Here is a 20,866-nt window from a genome sequence, read left to right on the forward strand (position 1 = left end):
CATACATGCAAATTTGCCCCCCCCTCCCCGCCTTCTCTGCGGTTCTCTACGTGCCCACGCAGCGAACCGAGGGGTGCAGGGCAACCTGGCAAAGTTGCCCAAGTCCTCCACCGAGGTCCGCGAAGGTCTGCGGCGGGGGTTGGGGGATGGGAACGAGGAAAAGTAGTTTTGTTTGCTTAAGCACATCCTGTGGCAGCCTATAGCTGCCCGGGAGTACAGACTGTAACTGCTCCTCACTGCGTTACCCAGTAATGCGCTGAGCGGGGACTGGGGGGGCGGAGGGGGGGAGCCGAGCGAGCGAGCCAGGGAGCGAGCGAGGGAGCGAGAGAGGAGCGAGCGCGAGCGGCCGCGGAGGCTCGGGACCCGGCTGGCCGCGCGGCGCCGCAGCCGCCCCCTCCCCCACACCGCCCCCCCACCCCCCCGCGGCGGCGCGAGCGGGCGGCGGCCGTGCGGTGCGGTGCAGAGCGGAGGCGGAGGCGGGCGCGCGGGCAGCTCGCGGGCACCCGGCCGGCGGGCGCGGGAGCTGGAAAGGGTGCGCTATGCCTTTAACGCCCGCGTACAGTAGACATGTATAGTGGAGTGTAGGGAAACTCTAGGCGGGGTTAAAGTTCAGCTCATGGAGCGGCAATAGCGCTGGCTGGCTGCAGTTGAGCCGAGTTGGAAATGTGAACGCAAGAAGCAGGCTTGATTTTTTTTTCTCCCCCCTTCTCTCTCTCTCCTCCTCTCTCCCTCTTTCTCCTTTCTCACCCGCACTCACGCACACCTCCAAACCGCACACCCAGACGCACACGCACACCCCACCGCCGGGCAGTGATGTATTCTCCGCTCTGTCTCACCCAGGTAAGCAGCTGTTTGGATGCGGAGGGGCTGTGGGGGTCGGAGTGGCGGGGGCTGACCTGGGGCCGGGCCGGGGGTGCCGGGGACCCCCGCTCCAGCAGGGCCCGGGACATGTGTCTCGGGGTGTGCCCATGTCTGCGCGTGTTTCTGTGTGTGTGTGTGTGTGTGTGTGTGTGCGCGCGCGTATGCTCGTGGAGGGGGGGTGGTGGAGAAATACAGCTTTAAGAAAGTAACTTTGTTTCCATGCGGGTGCATTCCTCTTGCACGGCCATTTGTGTGGGCACATGGCTAATGGCGCCCTCTTATTAATGCGTTAATTAATATCGGGGCGATTGACTGCGGAACGGCGGTGTTTTCGGACGCCCCGCACGTGTTTCGGCGGGGTTGCAGCCCATGACACGCTGAAATCTGGACTCAGCGTTTCTGCAGGCGTGAGGCCGGTTTCTGTAGTTAACGCGGCGCCCGGGGAGGGGGCCGCCGACGGAGCCCCCAGCATGTCCCGCACTCTCGGGGCCGCTGCACCCCTGGCTGCGGGAGGACTCGGGTCCCCGCGCCCGCTGCCCGCCCGCTGAGCCCGCGCCGCAGCAGCCTCCCCAAACTCTTACTTTTGTTTATTGTTTGTCAGCCTTTGGGGTCTGGCCGCGGGAGGGACGCGGGCCGGGGCCCCGGGCCCCGGCCGGGACAGCGCCCCTTGGGCACGGGCGGGCGGCGGCGAGCCGGTCCCGGGTCTCGGCGGAGCGGAGCTGCGTGGCCCCGCGTCCCCCCGCGCCGGCCGGGTGGAGCCTGCGTCCTCGCCGCCAGTCGCCCGCTCGCTTTCCCGAGCGAAAGTTTCGGTGCCGGGACGAGCCCACGCTGCGCGGGTCGGCGAGCGACGGAGGCCGCGAGCCGCGGGCCGGGGCGCGCCGGGCGGAGTTGGGCTACCGGCCGCGAGCCTGAGCGGCGGCCGGGCCGGACACGACTCCCCCCCCCCCGCCCCCCCGCGCCGCCGCCGCCACCGCCACCGCCACCGCCACCGCCGCCGCCTCCCGCTGCTGCCGCGCGACTCGGGCCGCCCCGCGCACAGGACGGGGGCAACTTTTCCCTCCGACCTAACTCGGAGCGTGGGTCTCTCTCGCCCCAGCGCCTCTCCTTTCCATGCCCTCCTTTTCCATCCCTCCCTTGTCTGCACCACCCCCAGGCAAAATATTGCTACTTCACGGCCCCAAGTTTGGTCCCTTTTGAATATATTATTTATTTTCTTTGAGTAAAAGGCATGAAGTTAAAGTGATTTTGCGCTAAAATTTTTTTGAAGAAAAGTGTGAGCCTTCATACTGTTTTGGTACATTGCGATCTGACCATTAATCACCTAGATGAAGTTTGTATGCTTCATATAAAATGTTTATTCACCACTCCCTTCAAAAACCTGCTACCACCTCTTGCTTTCATTTAGCAGGAGATAACGGTTTAACCGGAATACTTTCTGGAAGACTAAAAAGTATCCATAGTTTCTTCTCTCTAGTTTCTGGATTTATTTCCCACATGACATGCCTTCTTATTGCAATATCTAACAGTCATCTACTGGCTATTTGATCTCAGAAGACTCTTAAATGCATCTTTTATGTTGAAATGGTCTGTTTGGGATTTAGGCCTAGCATTAATAATGGATAGCAGTTGCTTTTAGTTATTGTAAAAGTTTTTTATTTTTCCCTAACAAACTTCCAAAGTTCCTATTTTAGTAACTCGTGGAAGTATGGAATGAAACTTTTCCAACCAGTTTTGGCAAGGTTCACAATTGCATATGGATAAGATGCAAAGTGTAAGATAATTTGAATGAGTTATGACTACAGTGAAAATGCTGAGATTCAAAGGCTGAAGTTCTAGCTGGCAAAAGTTTGCAACACGTAGAACTGGTAGATAATACCAGTGTGCTGCCCTAGTGGGGAAGGACCTTAGCAGACACATTAGCGTCTTCGCCAGTGAGCTCTCAATAGATAAATTTGTATTTTGGGATGGTGCATATATGAGGATACCTGTGTACCCATGCAGGCCCAGGGCATAGTCAGGTATTTAACAAAGTTGGATTCTCTTGGTTCATGAGCTATTATCACATTAAGAAAGTTTTTTTTTTTTTTTTTTTTTTTAAACCTATTTGGCAGTGACATTTAGTAGGCCTTCTTCTGGAAACACCACTAAGAGAAACACTTACTTAGTGTAACAGTTTTTAAAGAAAATGTACACTAAATAGTGAATGAGGGCCATATATTTTATGAGTTCTTCTTTTAGAAATTGATTCACAATTTATTTAACTTGCCGGAATATTTATAAAGCTTTAGAGCCAGTTTTAAAAAGAAAAACTTAGGTAGTTTATTGGTCATTAAAGAAAGTCCAGTAAAGCACAGTGATAAAAATTACTCTAAATGAAAGAATAAAATCCATATACGTGTGCAATTTTTAAAAACTTTATCAGGAAAATTCCAGACATCGTATTTTAATCCATGTGGGCACATCTTAACCAAATCATGTACCTGGTCATAGAATGGTAACAGTAGAAATTTTATAGGTGAACCTTTGAAAGAAGTAGTTCCAAAAATATCAGCATTCCGTGGTTCCGAAACTTGGCTTACTTACAAACAGATGAACGTTGAAGATGCTGATTCAAAGTCCTACCACTTTTGAAACAGGTTTTCAGGTTTGTTTTTATTGGTGGCCCATAACTTTCTCACTGAGTACATACGTAAAATATTCTTTGTTTTCTCTTGAATATTTTGAAATATTATATAGCTTATGGCGATATGTGCAACAACATGCTTTATAAGGGCATACTGTTTTGTTTTTAAACTAATTTATTCTGTGCCTGGGCATTTCCTGCAAGTGAATGATATTCTTTAGTTTTGATGTTCTGGAATATTTCTAATTGTGCATTGAGAAATATAACTAGCACTTTCCTTGTGCATGTGAGTAAGAGTCATACAAAATATTGTGCACTTTTATTGGCACATTCTTAAAACCTTTGGGGAGTAATAACTTGTAAATACTTTTGATGTAAAACTGGGGACTTAGATTATTCTTAATGATTAGTTGACATAGTTGGCCTCATTTAAGGATTTTTATGATGAGATATATGGGCAGTTGGTTGGCAGGTAAACAAAATCCTTTTGAACACGAATGCACGCAGTTCGCAGTTCTCTGAGAAGCATATTGGGAGTATCTTCGAACACTTAAATGTCACATTAGAAGGTTTATTTTAAATGTTTATCATCATTAATAAAGCTCTTTAGTAAGACAAGGTTTTGACCTAAATATGAATTGTTTGGAGCTAAGTTATTCTTTGCATTTTAAAATGGGGCTGAGACTTTAAAATGAAATCCTCATTTTGGTGAAAGCTCACTTTGTAGTTAAGGTAGACTCCGGGCGTTCTTTGCATAATTCCACAGAGCCTTGGTCCCTAGCATGTCTTGTGTATATAAGAAAATCAGTCAATGTGAAGGACTGTTTCAAACTCCAAATTTATGTATTTTAGAGCATTTCAAGGATGAGCTCAGAATTTAGTAATGTTTAAATGCTTTGCAGTTTGGCGTATACCTTATAGATAAACTGTGACTTGAAAAATGCTCCCCCCACCCCATTTCTCTCTTCTAAAGTACGGCAATAGGAAAGATTCTCAAACATCAGAAATTTTAAAGTGCTAATGGTATATGGGGAAGAATAATAGAATTCTTGTATTTTTCTCTGTTTTTTCTCCACTTAAAGAATGCACATGTGTTGTGAAAGCTGACTTCTCTTTTGGATTCTTTTATTGAAAAAGAGCAGTTTTCAAACCTAAACTTGAAATACGGAGCCTGAAATTTGTTGAGAGAGGGAAAAAAAATGTCGATTATTGAAATGATTTAGTGTGTATTATATTAATATAACCTTACTTAAAAAAAACAGTCATATGTAGTGTTTAAGTGATTGATTATAACTTACAATATTTTAACAGGCTTGATTGTTACAGTATTTCACCAATTTTAAGCACTCAGTTTATATTTGAATGTTTAAAAATTAATAATTGCTTTAATAGTAATAATATTTTGGACATTACAGTTACTTGTGCCTCCAAAATATATATTTAGATGGATATTACAAACCAAAAAAGAATGCATTTTATATTTGTCTGTCCTACACCCTTTTAAAAAAAGTCATCAAATATCTCTCTGGTTTTCTTATCCTCATTTATTTGAAAGTAAATAATTTATCTTTTGGGGGGGAGGGTTGTGCGGTGGAGAGAAGTTAAGATTAGTAAGATTAGTGTGGGTTGGTTAATCAAAAGTTAGATGTACTCAGAAAGCTTTGTGGAGTTACTGTTTAATTTTTCTTTAATTTTATATTTTTACTTCCTAAGAAAATGTCAAGTAAAAGAAGCAAGCATTTTCCATAAAACAGTAAGAAAAATTTAAATGTTTTAAATTCAATTTTATTTTCAAATTACTTGGATTTTAAGAGGCAACCATGAGGGTTTTCCGGGAGTCTCGTAAATATTGAACATACCAGGTTCCCTGTTACCCTGTGAGAAAAAGCCTGAAATATTATTTTCAAAATTTAAATGAGTATTCTGTTTTTTCGGAATGATTATTACTGAAGGTATTTCACAATCAGATCAGTAAATTGAATTTGTTTAGTTGCAACCGTGTTGTCACAGTGACGCATTCTGTTTACTATCTGGCTTGTATGCTTTTCTTTGTTTTTTTTTTCCTTTTTTCCCCGTTTTGTTTCATTTCTATAATATCAGCAATTATGTCTTGAACATAGATCTTTTATTTTAGTCCGATGAATATCAAATCCATCTCTTCTTTTGTATATGGACCTGCCAAATTTTTCTAAGTTTTTGACTAAAAAAAATTGTGTGTAACTGTAATACTTAGAAAGGAATTACATGTTACCAAAATGACTAAGAAACAGATCAGAGTCTACATCAGAGTCTACTTTTAGAGGGGAAAGTCTTTGTTTCCATTGATCGTGGAGATGATTTTTGCTCCTAGACTTCCATAAACATTGACTGGCATCTAAATGTTTAGGATTTGCCAATCTGGCCGCCGAGCCCTGGCTGTACTACAAGTAGTGAGGTCAAGGCTGGAGCAAAATTAGATATGCCTTCCTTGAAATAGGGTTAAGATTATATGTTGTTATAAACATTTCGATAAACTTCACTTACTGTCTAAAGAATCTGGGACCTAGGCCCGACAATAGAACCTGGTACACTTCCGTGAACATAACAAAACATTTTTTACTTTTTAATGGTTTTCTTCTTTGAGATTGTGAGACATGATACCGATGGGTTTTTTTTCCCCCCTCTTGGACTTCCCATAGGGATCCCATGTACGATTTTGGTAACATAATGCTTGAATCAAATTTCAAGTGAAATAAGGATATTTTTTTTAAAAGGTGAACACCTGAAGAAGCGTTGTTGCCTTTTGTTTTCATTATAGTTATATTTTTGTCTTCATTCATTTCCTCAGGATGAATTTCATCCTTTCATCGAAGCACTTCTGCCCCACGTCCGAGCCTTCGCCTACACATGGTTCAACCTGCAGGCCCGAAAACGAAAATACTTCAAAAAACATGAAAAGCGTATGTCAAAAGAAGAAGAGAGAGCCGTGAAGGATGAGTTGCTAAGTGAAAAACCAGAGGTCAAGCAGAAGTGGGCATCTCGACTTCTGGCCAAGTTGCGGAAAGATATCCGACCTGAGTACCGAGAGGATTTTGTTCTTACAGTCACAGGGAAAAAGCCTCCGTGTTGTGTTCTTTCCAACCCAGACCAGAAAGGCAAGATGCGAAGAATTGACTGCCTCCGCCAGGCAGATAAAGTCTGGAGGTTGGACCTTGTTATGGTGATTTTATTTAAAGGTATTCCGCTTGAAAGTACTGATGGCGAGCGCCTTGTAAAGTCCCCGCAGTGCTCTAATCCAGGGCTCTGTGTCCAGCCCCATCACATAGGGGTTTCTGTTAAGGAACTCGATTTATATTTGGCATACTTTGTGCATGCAGCAGGTAAGTGCAATGGTGAAAAGTCGGTCCACTTTCTCGCGTGTGCTTTTTTTCCTGATGACCCCTGTATGTGCTGGGCCATTCCCGAGCTCCCTACGGCCATGTCCACATGGACGGTGTGGTGTCCAAGGTAGACCAACATCAGAGTAGCCAGACCCTCCATTGTTTGAGGTTCCACCTTCATTCAGGTGGAAAAGCATAGCTTGGAGAGCATTCTCGCTAAGTTTAGTTCTTTTGTCAAGGAGTGTTATCAGAGGTGCTGGTAGTCAGTTATGGGATATGTTAAGTCACGTTTTTTGATGAGGGGTGAGAGAAGCCTCATAAAAACCCTTGTAAGGAAGAGTCTATTTTAACTGACAAGGGATCTAGTTAAAAAGCATTTAGTTTGGTAGTGAGGCAATATTTTTAGTTGCTTTTCTTCTGGGAGTGTTTTTATCTACTGGGGTCTCTTGAACCCCCTAAGAAGAGGTTGGAGGTAAGATTGCTATCAAATCGCTGATCATTTATGAAGGAAAAAGAAATCACACGAGTACAAACTTAGTAGCTTTGTATTAGGAATACTTAGTGTTGTTTACAATAGCTAAAGGAAAAAACAAACCAATTCTTTAAGTAATTGATGGAAAGATTAATCTTAAAAGTAACCAAAACTGTATAGTGCATGAACACATTGAGAAATAGATATTGATAATTGATTTGGTGAGTTGCTTGATTTGTAATAAAATTCTTTATTGTTCCAAGGCTGTTTTCAAGGCATGCTTTACCTGTGCATATTACAGCATGTAGAGTAGCATTCAGGATAAAACTATTGAGGACTGGATAAAATAATGCATTTTTACTTTGTTCCTCTCATCTTGTTTTAGACAAAAGGCTCATTGTGTTACGTGAAAGCTCAGGTCTTGTGAAACTTGTTGACTTTTTATATGTACATATCGGTCTTGCTAGATTACCTTCATGGCAGTTACTTGAGCCAGATGGAAGAAAGAAGGTTGTGGAATCCTACCAGTAGGTTGTTTTGGGGTTCATGTATTTTTTTCCATAAAGAACAGAGAAGATGTTACCTGTAAAAGTGATACTCCATTGTTTTGCAAAACATTTTCAATTCTAAAAATATGAGCTCTTAGAAGTCATCTGATATCCTATTCTGTATTATTTTTCTCAATATATGTTTTAGAAAGAGAACTTTTGTTATCCATCCGTCCTTACATAAGAAACTGGAGAAATTTACTTTGCAAGCATGTCACATCATCATTTGCATTCTGTTGGCAGGGGATAAATGAGTATTTTAGAGGATGTGATCTGTAAGTGTTTCAAATATTTGGGTTTTTGAAAATGTATACTTAATTATAAGAAGTGCCTGTTGCTTTAGCCAGTTCTGGGTAGCGAAAACGAAAAGGTAGCACCTTTCAAATGACCTCTACACGGGAACAAGTGGCCCTTTCTTAACTCCCTGTTAACCCTATTGTTGTTACTTTATTTTGTCTATTGAAAAAGCAGAGTTAAAATTTTTTAAAAATTTATTTGCATATATAAGTGGAGAATCTACTAGGACAAGGTGCAAAAAGAGTTGTGGGTATTATATGCTTTGGGGGAGCACTCTCTAAAATCTTGTGTTTTCATCTCTTTGATATTTGGAGAAGTAAATAACTTATAATAAATGCTCTAACGGACCAATATAAGAAATTGCAGGTGTCAGTGGGTGATGCCCATCATGGTAGGTGCTTCCTTACAAGGTAACATCAAAGCGAAATACCTGTTATGCGTTTATTGGTGGGAGCAGCATCCCTTCTAATTTTTAGATGTGAACGTTTCCCTTAGATGCACAGAGACACAGCCTTCCTCGCTCTCGCCGTTTCACGTTGGATTCTCTCTCGCCGTTGACAGTTTGTGCCTGTGCGGTGGCTCCAGATCCCTTGAGCCGTCATAGTTGCTGGTGGTTTCAGTGACCTGAAGGGTGATGTTGGTAAAATGGCAGGTAGACAGTTGCTTAGGAAAGTTAGCATCCTTATTGCTTATGAAAGATTTATTGCCAGCACTGTGGATCAGACTACCTTTCGGTTCGGTTTTCCTGCGCCTCCCAGAATCCCTCGGTCGCCTGAACGCTGGCCAAGTACAGGCCATTGGCTCTCGCTGCGCAGCCGTGGCGCCTCTGTGCGCACCAGGATGGGTCTGAGGGATGCTCAAGGCCTTTTGTCTGAAAATATCTCAAATGTGATTTAAGAGATTGAGAGACCTGTTATTTGTGGAAGGGAAGCTGCCAATACAAATAGGAGGTAGATCGGTCAACTCACATACAACTGATTTGACAAGCATCTGTTATAATGCTGAAGATTTGTAAACACTAAACAATGTTTTTACCTCCTTAAAAGTTTTGAGAACTTGCCAGTATTGGCAGGAGGCAGAGACTCTGAAATGTGCTTCAAGAAACATGCCAAAACCATTGTGGCCTTTTCACCTATAGTCTTTTTTTTCCCTCTCTTTCTTTTACATGTATTTTTTTTTCTTCCAAAATGCCATTTTTCCCCCTTGATGGCCACAGGAAGATCCTTTTTTTTCTTTCTAAAAATGCATATAATAATTATTGCTTCATGCCTCGACCTCTTCTTGGGAAGGAAGTTGAAATCTTAGAACGCACATGTAAATACTGGAAGCTACTGCAGAATCAATTGTTTTTTAAAAGCGGAGGTGATTTTTCTAAGACTTATTGAGACGCTAAAATACAATACATAAACTGCATTCCTTTTTCTTCTCCTCTAAATCCAGGAGCATTAGAACTGTGTGAGTTTTGTGGCTGATAACCAGTAACAAGTGTAATGAAATCGGAGTGATTCCATAAGCCTGAGAATTTCATCTCATTAAAAGTATAAAAGAGTAAAACCATTTTATGCCTTTAATTTGGTCTCTCTTTGAGTTGTTCTTCCCATGTATCATATGACAACTTTGAGATATTATGGTATTGTGGTAAATGGTGTTCTTTGTGGGCGTGTAACAGTAAAGCTAATTTATGACCAGTCTTTACCAGATGATCTGTATCAGAATCTACAATATACCCGGCACGTGGCAAGGTCACAATTTAAGTTGTTAAGGTCATAACCTTAGCCACCAGGCATTTGACCTTTTAGATAAAGTTAACCTTTGTTCATTAGTAGGCACTCAACCGAGAACTTTCTGGAGAGTTTTTTTTTTTTTTTAAACTGCTTCTGTATAACTTCTGGTAATGTAATCAGATTCTAGAAAGATTCTCAGTTGAGTTAGTTAAATTTTGTAAGAGGTTAGACTTTTTAAGGACTCATCTCTTGGATAGAGGTAGGTTGCTGTATCTAGGCCATAAAATGACTTTTTATAGTTATTACCTGCTGCGGTAGAATGAAAGCTGAGGTAGCTGTGTGGAGATGTTTAAAAACTAAAATTAAACAAATAGAATTATGTTTAATTCAACGAAGGCCTTTGCTAATTTTTGAGTGGCATTAGGCCCCAAAGCTAAATCACAATGAGCATCTTCACTTTTTGCAGATGAGGAATTTTTTAAGATTGGAAATATTTTTAGTTACCTTAAAATTCACTCTGAAAGACTAATACATGACCAGAATTTGTCAGGTAGTTGCTGTAAATGCTAATTAGCCAGGGACGGAGCGAATTGAACTTGTCCTAATGGTAGCAGGAGTACTTGTTAGTTTCAGGGTAGAAAGTGAACGTGTTTGCACAGTAGTGTTTTAGTTTAATAGCTATGGATTGCTTCCATGGTCTCCCTTTACTACCTTTACTTAGTTTTGCTCGGCAGGAATAGTAAAGGTCCCGTCGCTTACTGAAAGAGTTGCGGTGTCTGCGAAGCCTGGTGCCGGTCCTGGAAACCTGACGGCAGTGTTACTGATGACCACATTACCTGTACCATATTGTTCACTTAATTATGCTGTCCTGAACGCTCATTTCAAATTATTTACATTACTGCTAGTTCTGCTGTGATAGGCCACGTATTATTCCATTTCAGCAAAGAGAGAGAGACTCCCATTCAGGTGCATTCTAGTTGTATTTTGGCTTCGTGATTGCCATTCCTTCATATAGTAATAGAGAAAGCCGTGATATGCAGATAGACCAGATGGTCATGTTGACAGATTGAGAATTCACTTCCTGCTGCTTCAGAGCAGGTGTAAGATTAGGAGTGTCTGTGTAGGAACGTGTGTGCGCTTCGTGTGCATGTGTGTGCACATCCAGGCTGCACACAGAGTGCGGGTTCGAGTAGGGGGAATGATTTCTCTTTTTAAAAAGCTGGTACCTTAAATACAGTGTGACTATCTGTGTAAGGTTATCAGTGCATACCGAATAATAATTGTAAAAAAATTTAAATTGATAATGTTAAGTTGTTACAGTTTATAGTTTTATGCCAAATTAATTATGATAATTTTTAAAGTTTTAGGTAACCTGCCATGTTAGTTTGTGGCAGGACTGTATATCTAAAATATATTCAGTATATTTTGTTAACAGGGTTTGTTTGTATGTGTTTACACTCAAATGTAAGACTATACATTATTGAATTAAACTTTTTCACTACCTTAATAAACTCCTTAGTAGAAAGTTATGTAGTTAGTTTCTGTGATTTATAATAATAAACCATATTGGGAAAAAGAAGGGGTAAGATTAATATACAGTGATATTTAATGAAGACAGTAAGTACCACCCGATCTCAAACTCTAACCTTAAACTAAAGGTGGATTTTGTGGCTGATTGATCTACTGTAACTTATTGGTATATGCACACAGTTTTATAAGATGTCATTTATCTTTCTATTTATCTTTTAATTCTTTAAGGGAGATAGCACAAACAATCAACAAACTTGAGATTTAATATGGCTTTTATATCCTTGAGTATTTTCTGCATAACTTGAAGATTGTAACAGTATCCTCTATCTAGAATGTAGTGAGGAAGATGGAAGTTGAAGGGTAGAGAGTGTAGAGGTATAGGGAGAAAGGGTGTTCTTGAGTAGAAGGGAGGTCAGCTCATTTATGGCTCAGAGGTTTGAGTGTTGGTAAGAAATTTCCCAATGCTGCTGGCTTGGATTTGCCTTGTCTGCTTTTCCACCCAGTGATGGATAGCATTAATTTGAACCTATTTAGGGCTAGTGTGGGAGAAACCACAGCCTTTGTTGTGGTCACTGCTATACACAGTAGGACTGGTTGTTTTACTTGGTTAAGGCCTCAAGCTGCTTCCAGAGGATGCAGAACAGCCTGTCGGTTTTTTAAAACTTGCACAGAAGCAGCAACAATTCTAATTGCTCACAAATGTTAATATAGATTATTGAAAACAATTTTGAGGTTAGAATAGAAGAAAAAACATAAAATACAGATTGCATTCATTGAATGTGCTAAACACCAGTTTGTTGTCATTTCAGCAATTATTTCCCCATGGTCATTTAGAGGTTAGATCTTGCTTTTAAATATATTATAAATTGTAAATCCTTGGAAGGTGATGTCAGGGGAAGGAAGAAGTCAGGTGGAGGAGGAAGAGAATGAATAAACTGGCATGCTTTGTTAAGAGAAACATAAAACCGTGAACTTAATTGCAAATGGAGATGCTCTAAAAAGTGTTTTGGTTTAAGTAATGACTGTAAAAGGATCCCAAGCAGCAAGATATCTAGTGGAGAATTTTATAATCCATGTCACCATCATTTTTGCATAATATGCTTCAGACTAAGAGACCTATTGGGGGCTTTTGGAGTTTCTATTCAGATTGTTAGAAAGAAAAGTTTTGCAAAAATTCTTTGTAGCGTTTAGGGGTCTAGTTAGGGACACTGTGGCATGCATAAACTTGGAAAAGGGGCTATTGAGATACTCATTATTATTACCATTTTGCTTTTTAAGGGGTAACCTACAGTGCTGTCAACATTTTAGCTGTCTCCCGCCAAGGAGACAAGAAAGATAATGTAGGATAGAAATGACTGATCCAAACTTTGGTGTCCCTGAACTTACCAGAATTTTCTAGCTGCTGCTAAGATAGAAATGGCTTTTTCCCTAGGCATTTCCTAAAATATTAGAAAACAGTGCTTCATGTTTTGCTATGATAATTCCACAGGGTAAAAGTATATTTTATCTAATGGAATTAGTCTTCTTATTAATATTTTAGTGAAATAAACATGGCTTATGAGCCAAAGGAATAAGTCCACAAATGACAAATTGCTGCTGCTTTGTAGCAGAGGATGTTTTTGCTTTTCTGTTTGTAAGAGACACTAAATGAGATGAGATTGAGAGAAATAAGTTCATTTGTGTTATGTATTTTGGCGAGTGTTGTTCTGTGATATATTGCTAATCTCAATCTCAGAAATGATCAGGATGATCATAATAACTGGAGTTTGAAGTGGAATAGCTTTAATGTTTTTTGAGAACTTTAAACTCTTTGTCTTAAAACTCTTTGTCTTCATGTCTTACACATATTTTCCTAGTGGTAAATTTTGGACCTAAATCGATTGAGAGTAGAGAGAAGGAGATGGATGGAAGAAAGGAAGGAAGGAAGGCAGGCAGCCAGACAAATAACTTTTATTGAGTGTCTGTTTTGCAGCAAGTACAGTCCTAAGTTTTGCCATACATTGTAGCTTTCTTTAATTTTTTTCTTTAACTTCACAGGAGTATTGTAAATAAGTAATGCACTGTCCATTTGGACAGGTGAAAATCAAGTCTCAGAGGTGCCAAGGGATTTGTGCAGAGCAAGATTAAACCCTCCTGATTCCATATCCTATGCTTTTAAAAACAAAATTCAGATCCATTCTATATCCCTCTTTATATCCTGTTGTCTGGCGTTGGATGTCACTTAAATGGTATCACACACCCACCTTGAGTCAAAGGGGAAATAAAAAGTCAAAATCCAAACCTTTCCCACGGAGATATTTTACTGTGGAGTTTGGTTTTAGCTGCAGAATGAAGCCACACTTGGTTAGAAGAGGGAGAAATGGTCTCATGCTTGTTAGTGTTGGGGTCAAAAATCTGGAATGACTTGTTCTTTCTTGTTTTTAGAATGTAGAAGTTTAGTGAATAGAAGCATTATAACACAGGTTTAAGAATTTTTTTTTTGTAAGATGAAGTTAGATGAATTGGTTCTAGATGCTTTGGTAAGCCATTGAGAATTAAAGCAAGCATTATTATAAAAATCAGAATTGCATGTAATATTTTACTAGGTAAATTTTTATGCATTTTAAAATACGCCCAAGAGATATGTATTTCTAACGTCCTTTGATGATTAGATTTAAAAGTTTTAAATTTACTTTGTTTCCAAAATTTCCCGTGATTATGGCTGTCTGTAATTATTTAAAAGAAAACAAAAATGGAATTTTATTAGTTAAAATATTGTTTTTTAACTTAAAAGATAAAGGAAGAAAATTGAAAATAGGGAAAAGTTTCATTTTAATGCCCTTAAATGACTGACTGATTTATTGATGGATTTATTTAATGCCCTTATTTTCACTTCTTTAAACTTCGGCAAGATTAGTTCTTAATGACTTCAGTGCAGAAGTTCAAAGCCTCACTCAACATGAATTTTATAACTGTAAATAGAAAAAAGATTATAATATAAACATACTACATCTATTCATTTTATATATGAATTCTTCTAGTGTTTATTTTTTTAAAAAGCTGCTGAACTGAACTTATATTGAATAAAATAGAAATGTGACTTTCTTTTTAAGTTTCTTTTTTTTAGAAATGCTAATAAATCTAAAAGTTAGGGTGTGGAGTGTCAGTCACCCCAGAAAGGGAAAACTGAGGTGTGTGATAAAAGCGATTAAATTGGAAACAAAAGAGGATTGCAATAAAAAAAAAATAGGACTCACACCCCATTGTCCTCTCCATCAGGTTCCATAATGCCTACCTTTGATGTGTCTGATGAGTGATTCTGGTGGTCCCAATAGCTTATGAGTTTCCAAACAGAAACAATTTTCAGAGCATATATATTGATGTAAATATTTTAATGGCTATTTTTGAAATATTCTATGGGTTATAAAAGCCAGATGAAATAAAAGTAGCAATAAAACATATTTTAAAAATGATAAGATTTAACACTGTACGTATGTCTGTGTAGCATCTGCCATTGTCAGGCTGTTGTCTTTGTTGCTATGGTTTGGGTGATTTTATTTCCTTTTGTAATTTTGCCAGTCCGTGATTGGCTAATGCAACATGTTCACGCTGTTGGGGGAAGATGTATCTGTGGTGATGTCATATAGCTTTATCCGAGGGTAATTTTTGGTAGGAAAGGTATTTGTCAGTGGATACTAGGAAACTGTGGTGCTACAATATCAATTTTAATTGGATTTTTAAAATTAGGGACATATTACTTAATATGGGAAACTCAGAACTGTCTCTTCTGTGTTACGTGCCTTCCTCTTTCCTCTTCCTCTATTGGAAGCGTTTAGAATTCTATGTATTTTAATTTTAAAGGGATTAGTTATTTAAGTTTAAGGTCCCACATAAAGTGAATATTGTATGTACGGGATCCCATCATTGCCACTTTCAAATATTCCATTGCCTTTCAAAGGAGCTGACATTACAAGTCCTTAGGTTGACAAATTCTCATCAACTTTTGTGAAAATTTTGGCTGCAGAAGGAATAAAGTCAAAAGAGGGCCATAGACAGATGGATTTCAGTGTTAAGATGACATCAAGCCCTTCTTGTGGCATTTTTAAACATTCCAAATGAATGAGGAATGGAGATGCTTACAGAGCTTACTGTAGAATAAGTAATTAAGATACTGTGCATCTGCATGTAAACCTTCGTAGCATACTATTCAGCAGAGCTGTATGGGCTCAGATATAATAGCAGATTAACAATGAAAATCGTAAACATCTTTTATGCTGAGTATAATTCATAAATAATATTAGATATAAAAAGTGTTGATGGAAAACAGTGTATACCTGAGAATATATTTTTAGCATCAAGTAATTGGAAGTTAAAGATAAGTTGGGTTATAAACACTTAAGATGAAGTAAGGATTCTGGATAAGAATTTGGCAAAAGCTAGTCTGCATCTCTGTAGGACTGTGGCACGCTTTTTGCATGGGTGCCTTTTATACAAAAATTACTGAGTTACTAAAGTTTCTGATCGATTCATTTAGTTGGCTTTTTCTCCCCTTCTTTTAAATGGTGGAGGTTCTCTTTGGGAGAGTAGTTTCAAGTAACTTCTGAGAATGAAGTCTTTGTAACTTGATGCTGTTCAACAGCATACCTATTGTTGTATGTTCCTGTCAGGGAAAGATAGTCATTGCAATACTTTTATTGTATGGCCTCTTAATATGTGGCAAGGACTTTTATTAAGAATTCTTTTTTCTTTTAAATGTACTCTTAGAAGTCCCTTACCCTCCTGACCCAATCAGGGATTACAGTGGTTTTTAAGAAGATTCAAATGAATTTTTATTATTTTCTTGGCTCATTTACTGTACAGACAAAAGTCTTATTTTTTTTTAAAAAAAAGGCTCTGGAAACATGTATTTCAGATTTTCTGTAAAATAAAGTAGGAATAGAAATTAACAGAAAAGTGCCATCTCATTGGGCCCAGGATGTATACAGTTCTTGGAGAATGAGGATATTGCAGCCTGAAATCTTAGGGTTGAAGAACTAATTGTTCTGAAGATATGTGCCCCTCATCTCAGAAAAGACGGCAAACATGCAAAATGGATAAATGTAATCCTTTGTACTTTTACCACCTACATTTTTAAACTACAGTGACTCTGATTTCTCTAGAAAGGTCAGAGGTTTCAGACAGAAAGCTTTGTGATTCTTCAAAGAGAGACATTTTCAATTTTGCTATCTAATGACTGATTATGCATAGCTTTTAACTGTATTTGCAGTTGAGCCTCAGAGGTGCTGGGATGGGGTTGATGCTGAGTAAGTGAGGCCGGGTCATGAGACAGCGGATCTGGAGGGAGACAGCTAGATTGGAGAGGAACATAGATGCACATTTAGGGATTTGCATGTTTGGCCCTTCATTACTGACACCTTTTAAAAAGTGAGAACAGAGCAGCTGCAACAGTACGTTTTGCTTTGTGCTAGAGCATTCTGTGACAGACTCTTAAATACTTTGGGCACTTGAAGGAGTTTACATAGCTGGGTGCCATTTTTTTAGGATTGGCTTTGTTGGTTTTCTAAATTGTGGATATGAGTTTCTTTGGTTTTATGTGGGTTTCTTTGTTTCTGTTTTAGTTTTCCTTTTGGACTTCTCCAAGTTTTGGAGAATTTTTCATGTTGGGTGCTAGGGGCGAGTGGAGTTGGTAGATGGCTTTTGTTGTGGTTTACTCCTGTTATTCAGGAAACAGAGGCTCAAAGAGTGTTCGTAGCTCACTCAAGGTCACGCCAATGGTAGTGGCAGAGCCAGGATGAAAGCCAGATCTGTCAGACCCCAGACTAGTCTTGTTAACCTCCATGATATTTAAGTTGGTTCTTATATATTATTTTATTAGCTCTTCATATAAACCTTACCTTTTTGGTAGGGGCGCTTTTATAATTGCCTTTATGCTGCTGAGAAACAGGCTGAGTAATGTGTCCATGGTACATGGTTAGTAAGTGGTTAGGGCTGGTAAGTAGGTCTGACCCTTTTATGGCCTGTTTTTCTCTCTCAGGTGTTTCCCAGTATATCATACTCCCTAAGCTCTGCCTTGGAATTTATGGAGGGGGCTAAAACTGTTCTCTGGGAGTACATTATAGTGCTGAAAGCCATTGTTTTCTCTAAAGTTTAAAAAGTGGTGAGCAGCTAGACCTTGTCCTGGTTTGTTAATAGGTTCAGAATTTTATACCTTGAAGGAAACGTAGAGGAAACCTTCATTTTGCCGATGAAGAAACTGAGTCTATGCATCCCAGGAGCTGTGGAGATAGAAAATTCTTGTATAAGTTGAGGAGCAGTTGTGGCCTGTTGTTATCATTTGCATCAAGGTGGATGCTCTTTGGTTGGTGTTGGCATAGAAGATGTATTTTGTTTGCCTTTATTGACAGTTTCCACCATGTCCTTGGCAACTCAGCTCAGCAAACATGTTTTGAGCGCTCACTACCTGTTAGGCACTGTGTTAGGTGCCAAAATACACAACTGAAGAAAATACTGGGAGACGAGTTGTTGCTATCTTAGATGAAATTTCCTCAGAAACTAAGATTTTAAGGCTTTCAATGTTTTAAAATTAGGATTCTCCCAACTAATAGCCCATATGAAGTTTTAGACATTTGCAGAACCGGTTGTTGATGCTGCCTTTTTTCCTGTACAATTGGTGTACATTGAGGAATTCTATCATTTGGTGATATTACTACTAAGTGTTAACTTTTTGGTTTTCTTATGTCAGAAATATCTACGTAAATGGAAAGAAAACCTAAGCAGACACAGAACAGGGCACAGGTGGTTTCTATTATTTAATAGTTCACCATAGTACGTCTTCTCTAGAGAAAGCTGGTGCACAAAAAAAAAAGTTCTACTTTTTTTTAAGGACATCCTTTGAGTAATGCTGAGGTATAAAACAGTTACAGGCAAACTAAACAGCAGGAGAATGAGGGAGTAACAAACAGAAAGGAAGGGAAGGCCTTGAGAGCAAGCTATGGTGATTTCATTTGGCAGTTGGTAGTAGTTCCTAAAACACAGCCAAGTCCCAGTAGCATAACCACTTAAATTCTCTATTTTGCTCCATCTCCGAAGAAAGGTAGCAATCTTGAGACTTTGACGTGGAAGTGGATTTTAAGTTGTCCGAGTTCTCAAGCTGCTCTGCCTTTCTTTCTCTTGTGAGAAGAAAACAGATAATGTATTAAGGGGTCCTCTGTGTGCGAGCGTGTGTTAGTGTGGTAATGGGGCAGCTGTGAGGGTCCTTTGGGAAAGTGTGTACAGATGGTGATAGAAAGGAGAAGAACTACTGCATGTCTGGTAAGTGAAATACAAACAGCGACAGCACCAACAGCAATCTGGTGGTCCCAAATATTGGAAATTTTTTGTTCTCTGTTATATCTGCTTGTTGTTTAATCTGAAAGTGAAATCTGTTTCTGCAGCCATTAATATATGTGCTTTTCTTTGTATAGAGTGCAGAACAAATGATTTGTTCTGTAATTATTTTCAAAAGGCAGAAAATTTGTGTGTAACATTGAGAGTGGCATGAGATTGTCATAGAAACTCATTCTGAACGCTGTAAATAAAAATGGTTGGGGATTAGTCACAGTGACATGGGGGACATCATGGAACGCAAGACATTTTTCTTTGTTTGGCAGTCAGTATGAGAAGTGAGGCAAACTTCATAGGGTTCATGGGATGCTAGCAGTTCATTTCTTCCAGGGAAAACCGCGTTGACTTAAGATTAAATAAACCACTTGGATACAAATATCAGAATTTACCTGATGAGTTTCACAATATCTGATGTTTCCTTTACTTTAGGAATGTCTTGTTTCCAAATAATGAAAGTTTAACAAGTTTGAAAATCACTCTGTTTTTACTACTAATTTTTAGAATCACCCTCTTTCCTCCTTCCTTGACCACACTTTACCCACTTGTAATCCTGCATGGTATTTTTACACATCTGGCCTTAATTCTGTTTTCTTTGGTCTTCCATTTTTTTTTTCATGAAATAGAAATAAAACTGAACACATTAATGAAAAACAACCTTCATTAATGTTATATATTTTAAATTATATATATTCAGGTAGAATTATGAGTCTATAATTATGAGTCAATATAACACCGTTCTGTTTTTTAATCGGTTATTTAGAGGAAAATTGTTTGAGGGGATACTCACTGTCTAACTAAGTCCAACATCTGGAAAAAGGATTGCTCATCTTTAAATTTGGAATGAACCCCCAATCGCAGATTCCCACCAGGGTGATGTTTCAATAAACTCTGATGTCTTAGCCTTAGATTCTTGAACTTTTGGAGGTAGGGGCTGAGCTCTAAGAAGGGATTTCAGGACTTAAGGAACTTCGTGTTATGGGGTGACTCGTGCTTCTGACAAGGCTTCTTTCACAATGCTGTGCGTTATTGAAGGTTCTTATTTGTTATCAAGATAATAAATGCAGTGTTTAAATAAGGGCAAGGTGTGGGATAATTAACACGAGTAAATTACCTTTCTGGACTGAGTGAACCAGTGGACATAACTAACCTTGAAACTGGAGAGAGCACATGCAAAGACATAAATGAGAATTTTGGTGCATGGAACATATAGGGGCAACCTGTCTCCTTGCCAAGTCTCTACCCACACACTATATATATATATATATATATATGTGTGTGTGTGTGTGTGTATGTATATACACACACATATATATATATATATATATATATATATATATATATGTATAAATTAATGGAGAACCTGGGTTGAACAAAACCAAAAAATGTGAGAAGCTTATAACGTGAATTTTAAAACTAGGTAACATATAATACAGTTTTTAGGTGTTCACTTCAGGACTGAATTTAAGCCTAAACTTTTTTGGTCAGAATAATTTTCCCTTTTCACTCTATCATGTTAACTGATTCTGATTTTTCACCAGAATCCAAAGCTTCATGTTAACCTAAAGGTTATGACATGTGAATAATTATAATTCTGAAAATAAAGCTTTGGTGATGCTGGACATTTATATAAAATTATATAGGCTATTTGTGTTTCCATCTGAGATCCTGGTCTTGACTTTTATCCAAACTGTTTACCTAGAAAAGATGATCTGGGGGTGATAGAGTAATATAGTAATTGCTCCAGCTTATATGTGAGGAAATCCATCTTTATACCAATAGCCATTTATCAAGTACCTACTATGTGCTAGCTACCCTGCTAGGAGGGGAAAGAAAGGATTTTAATTTCATGCTGTTGAATTTGTGAAGAGCACAAGCTTGATTAAAAAGGAAACCCTCTCCTCAGGATGGACACACATTTGGTTTTGAATCACATACTGTCCTGCTCTGCAGGGAAAGTGTCTGTCAATCATAGCCTTATCTCTAGTGAGCATTTGCAGGTTTGTTTGTCTATCCTGGCTAAATAAGATAGATTTCGGCATGGTTACTTATCCTAAGTTGGGAGAGGCCAAGGGCAGTAGTGGTAGAAAAGG

General features: G+C 39.2%; 1 protein-coding gene across 7 annotated transcripts in view; it reads left to right on the plus strand.

The window, feature by feature from the left end:
* The first annotated feature begins 231 nt into the window (after positions 1-231).
* Positions 232-20,866, plus strand: part of NFIA (nuclear factor I A) — a 376,875-nt gene continuing 356,240 nt past the window's right edge. Inside the window, exons 1-2 of one of the 7 annotated variants that reach the window (XM_036855624.1) lie at positions 232-840; positions 6,312-6,843. In XM_036855624.1, the coding sequence (XP_036711519.1) occupies positions 814-840; positions 6,312-6,843 (559 nt within the window). In that variant the 5' untranslated portion in view covers positions 232-813. The remainder of the gene's footprint in view (positions 841-6,311; positions 6,844-20,866) is intronic. The other 6 variants (XM_036855592.1, XM_036855604.1, XM_036855586.1 and 3 more) reach the window with 6 other exon arrangements.

The sequence above is a fragment of the Balaenoptera musculus genome, chromosome 1, assembly GCF_009873245.2.
Source record: "Balaenoptera musculus isolate JJ_BM4_2016_0621 chromosome 1, mBalMus1.pri.v3, whole genome shotgun sequence".
NCBI lineage: Eukaryota > Metazoa > Chordata > Mammalia > Artiodactyla > Balaenopteridae > Balaenoptera > Balaenoptera musculus.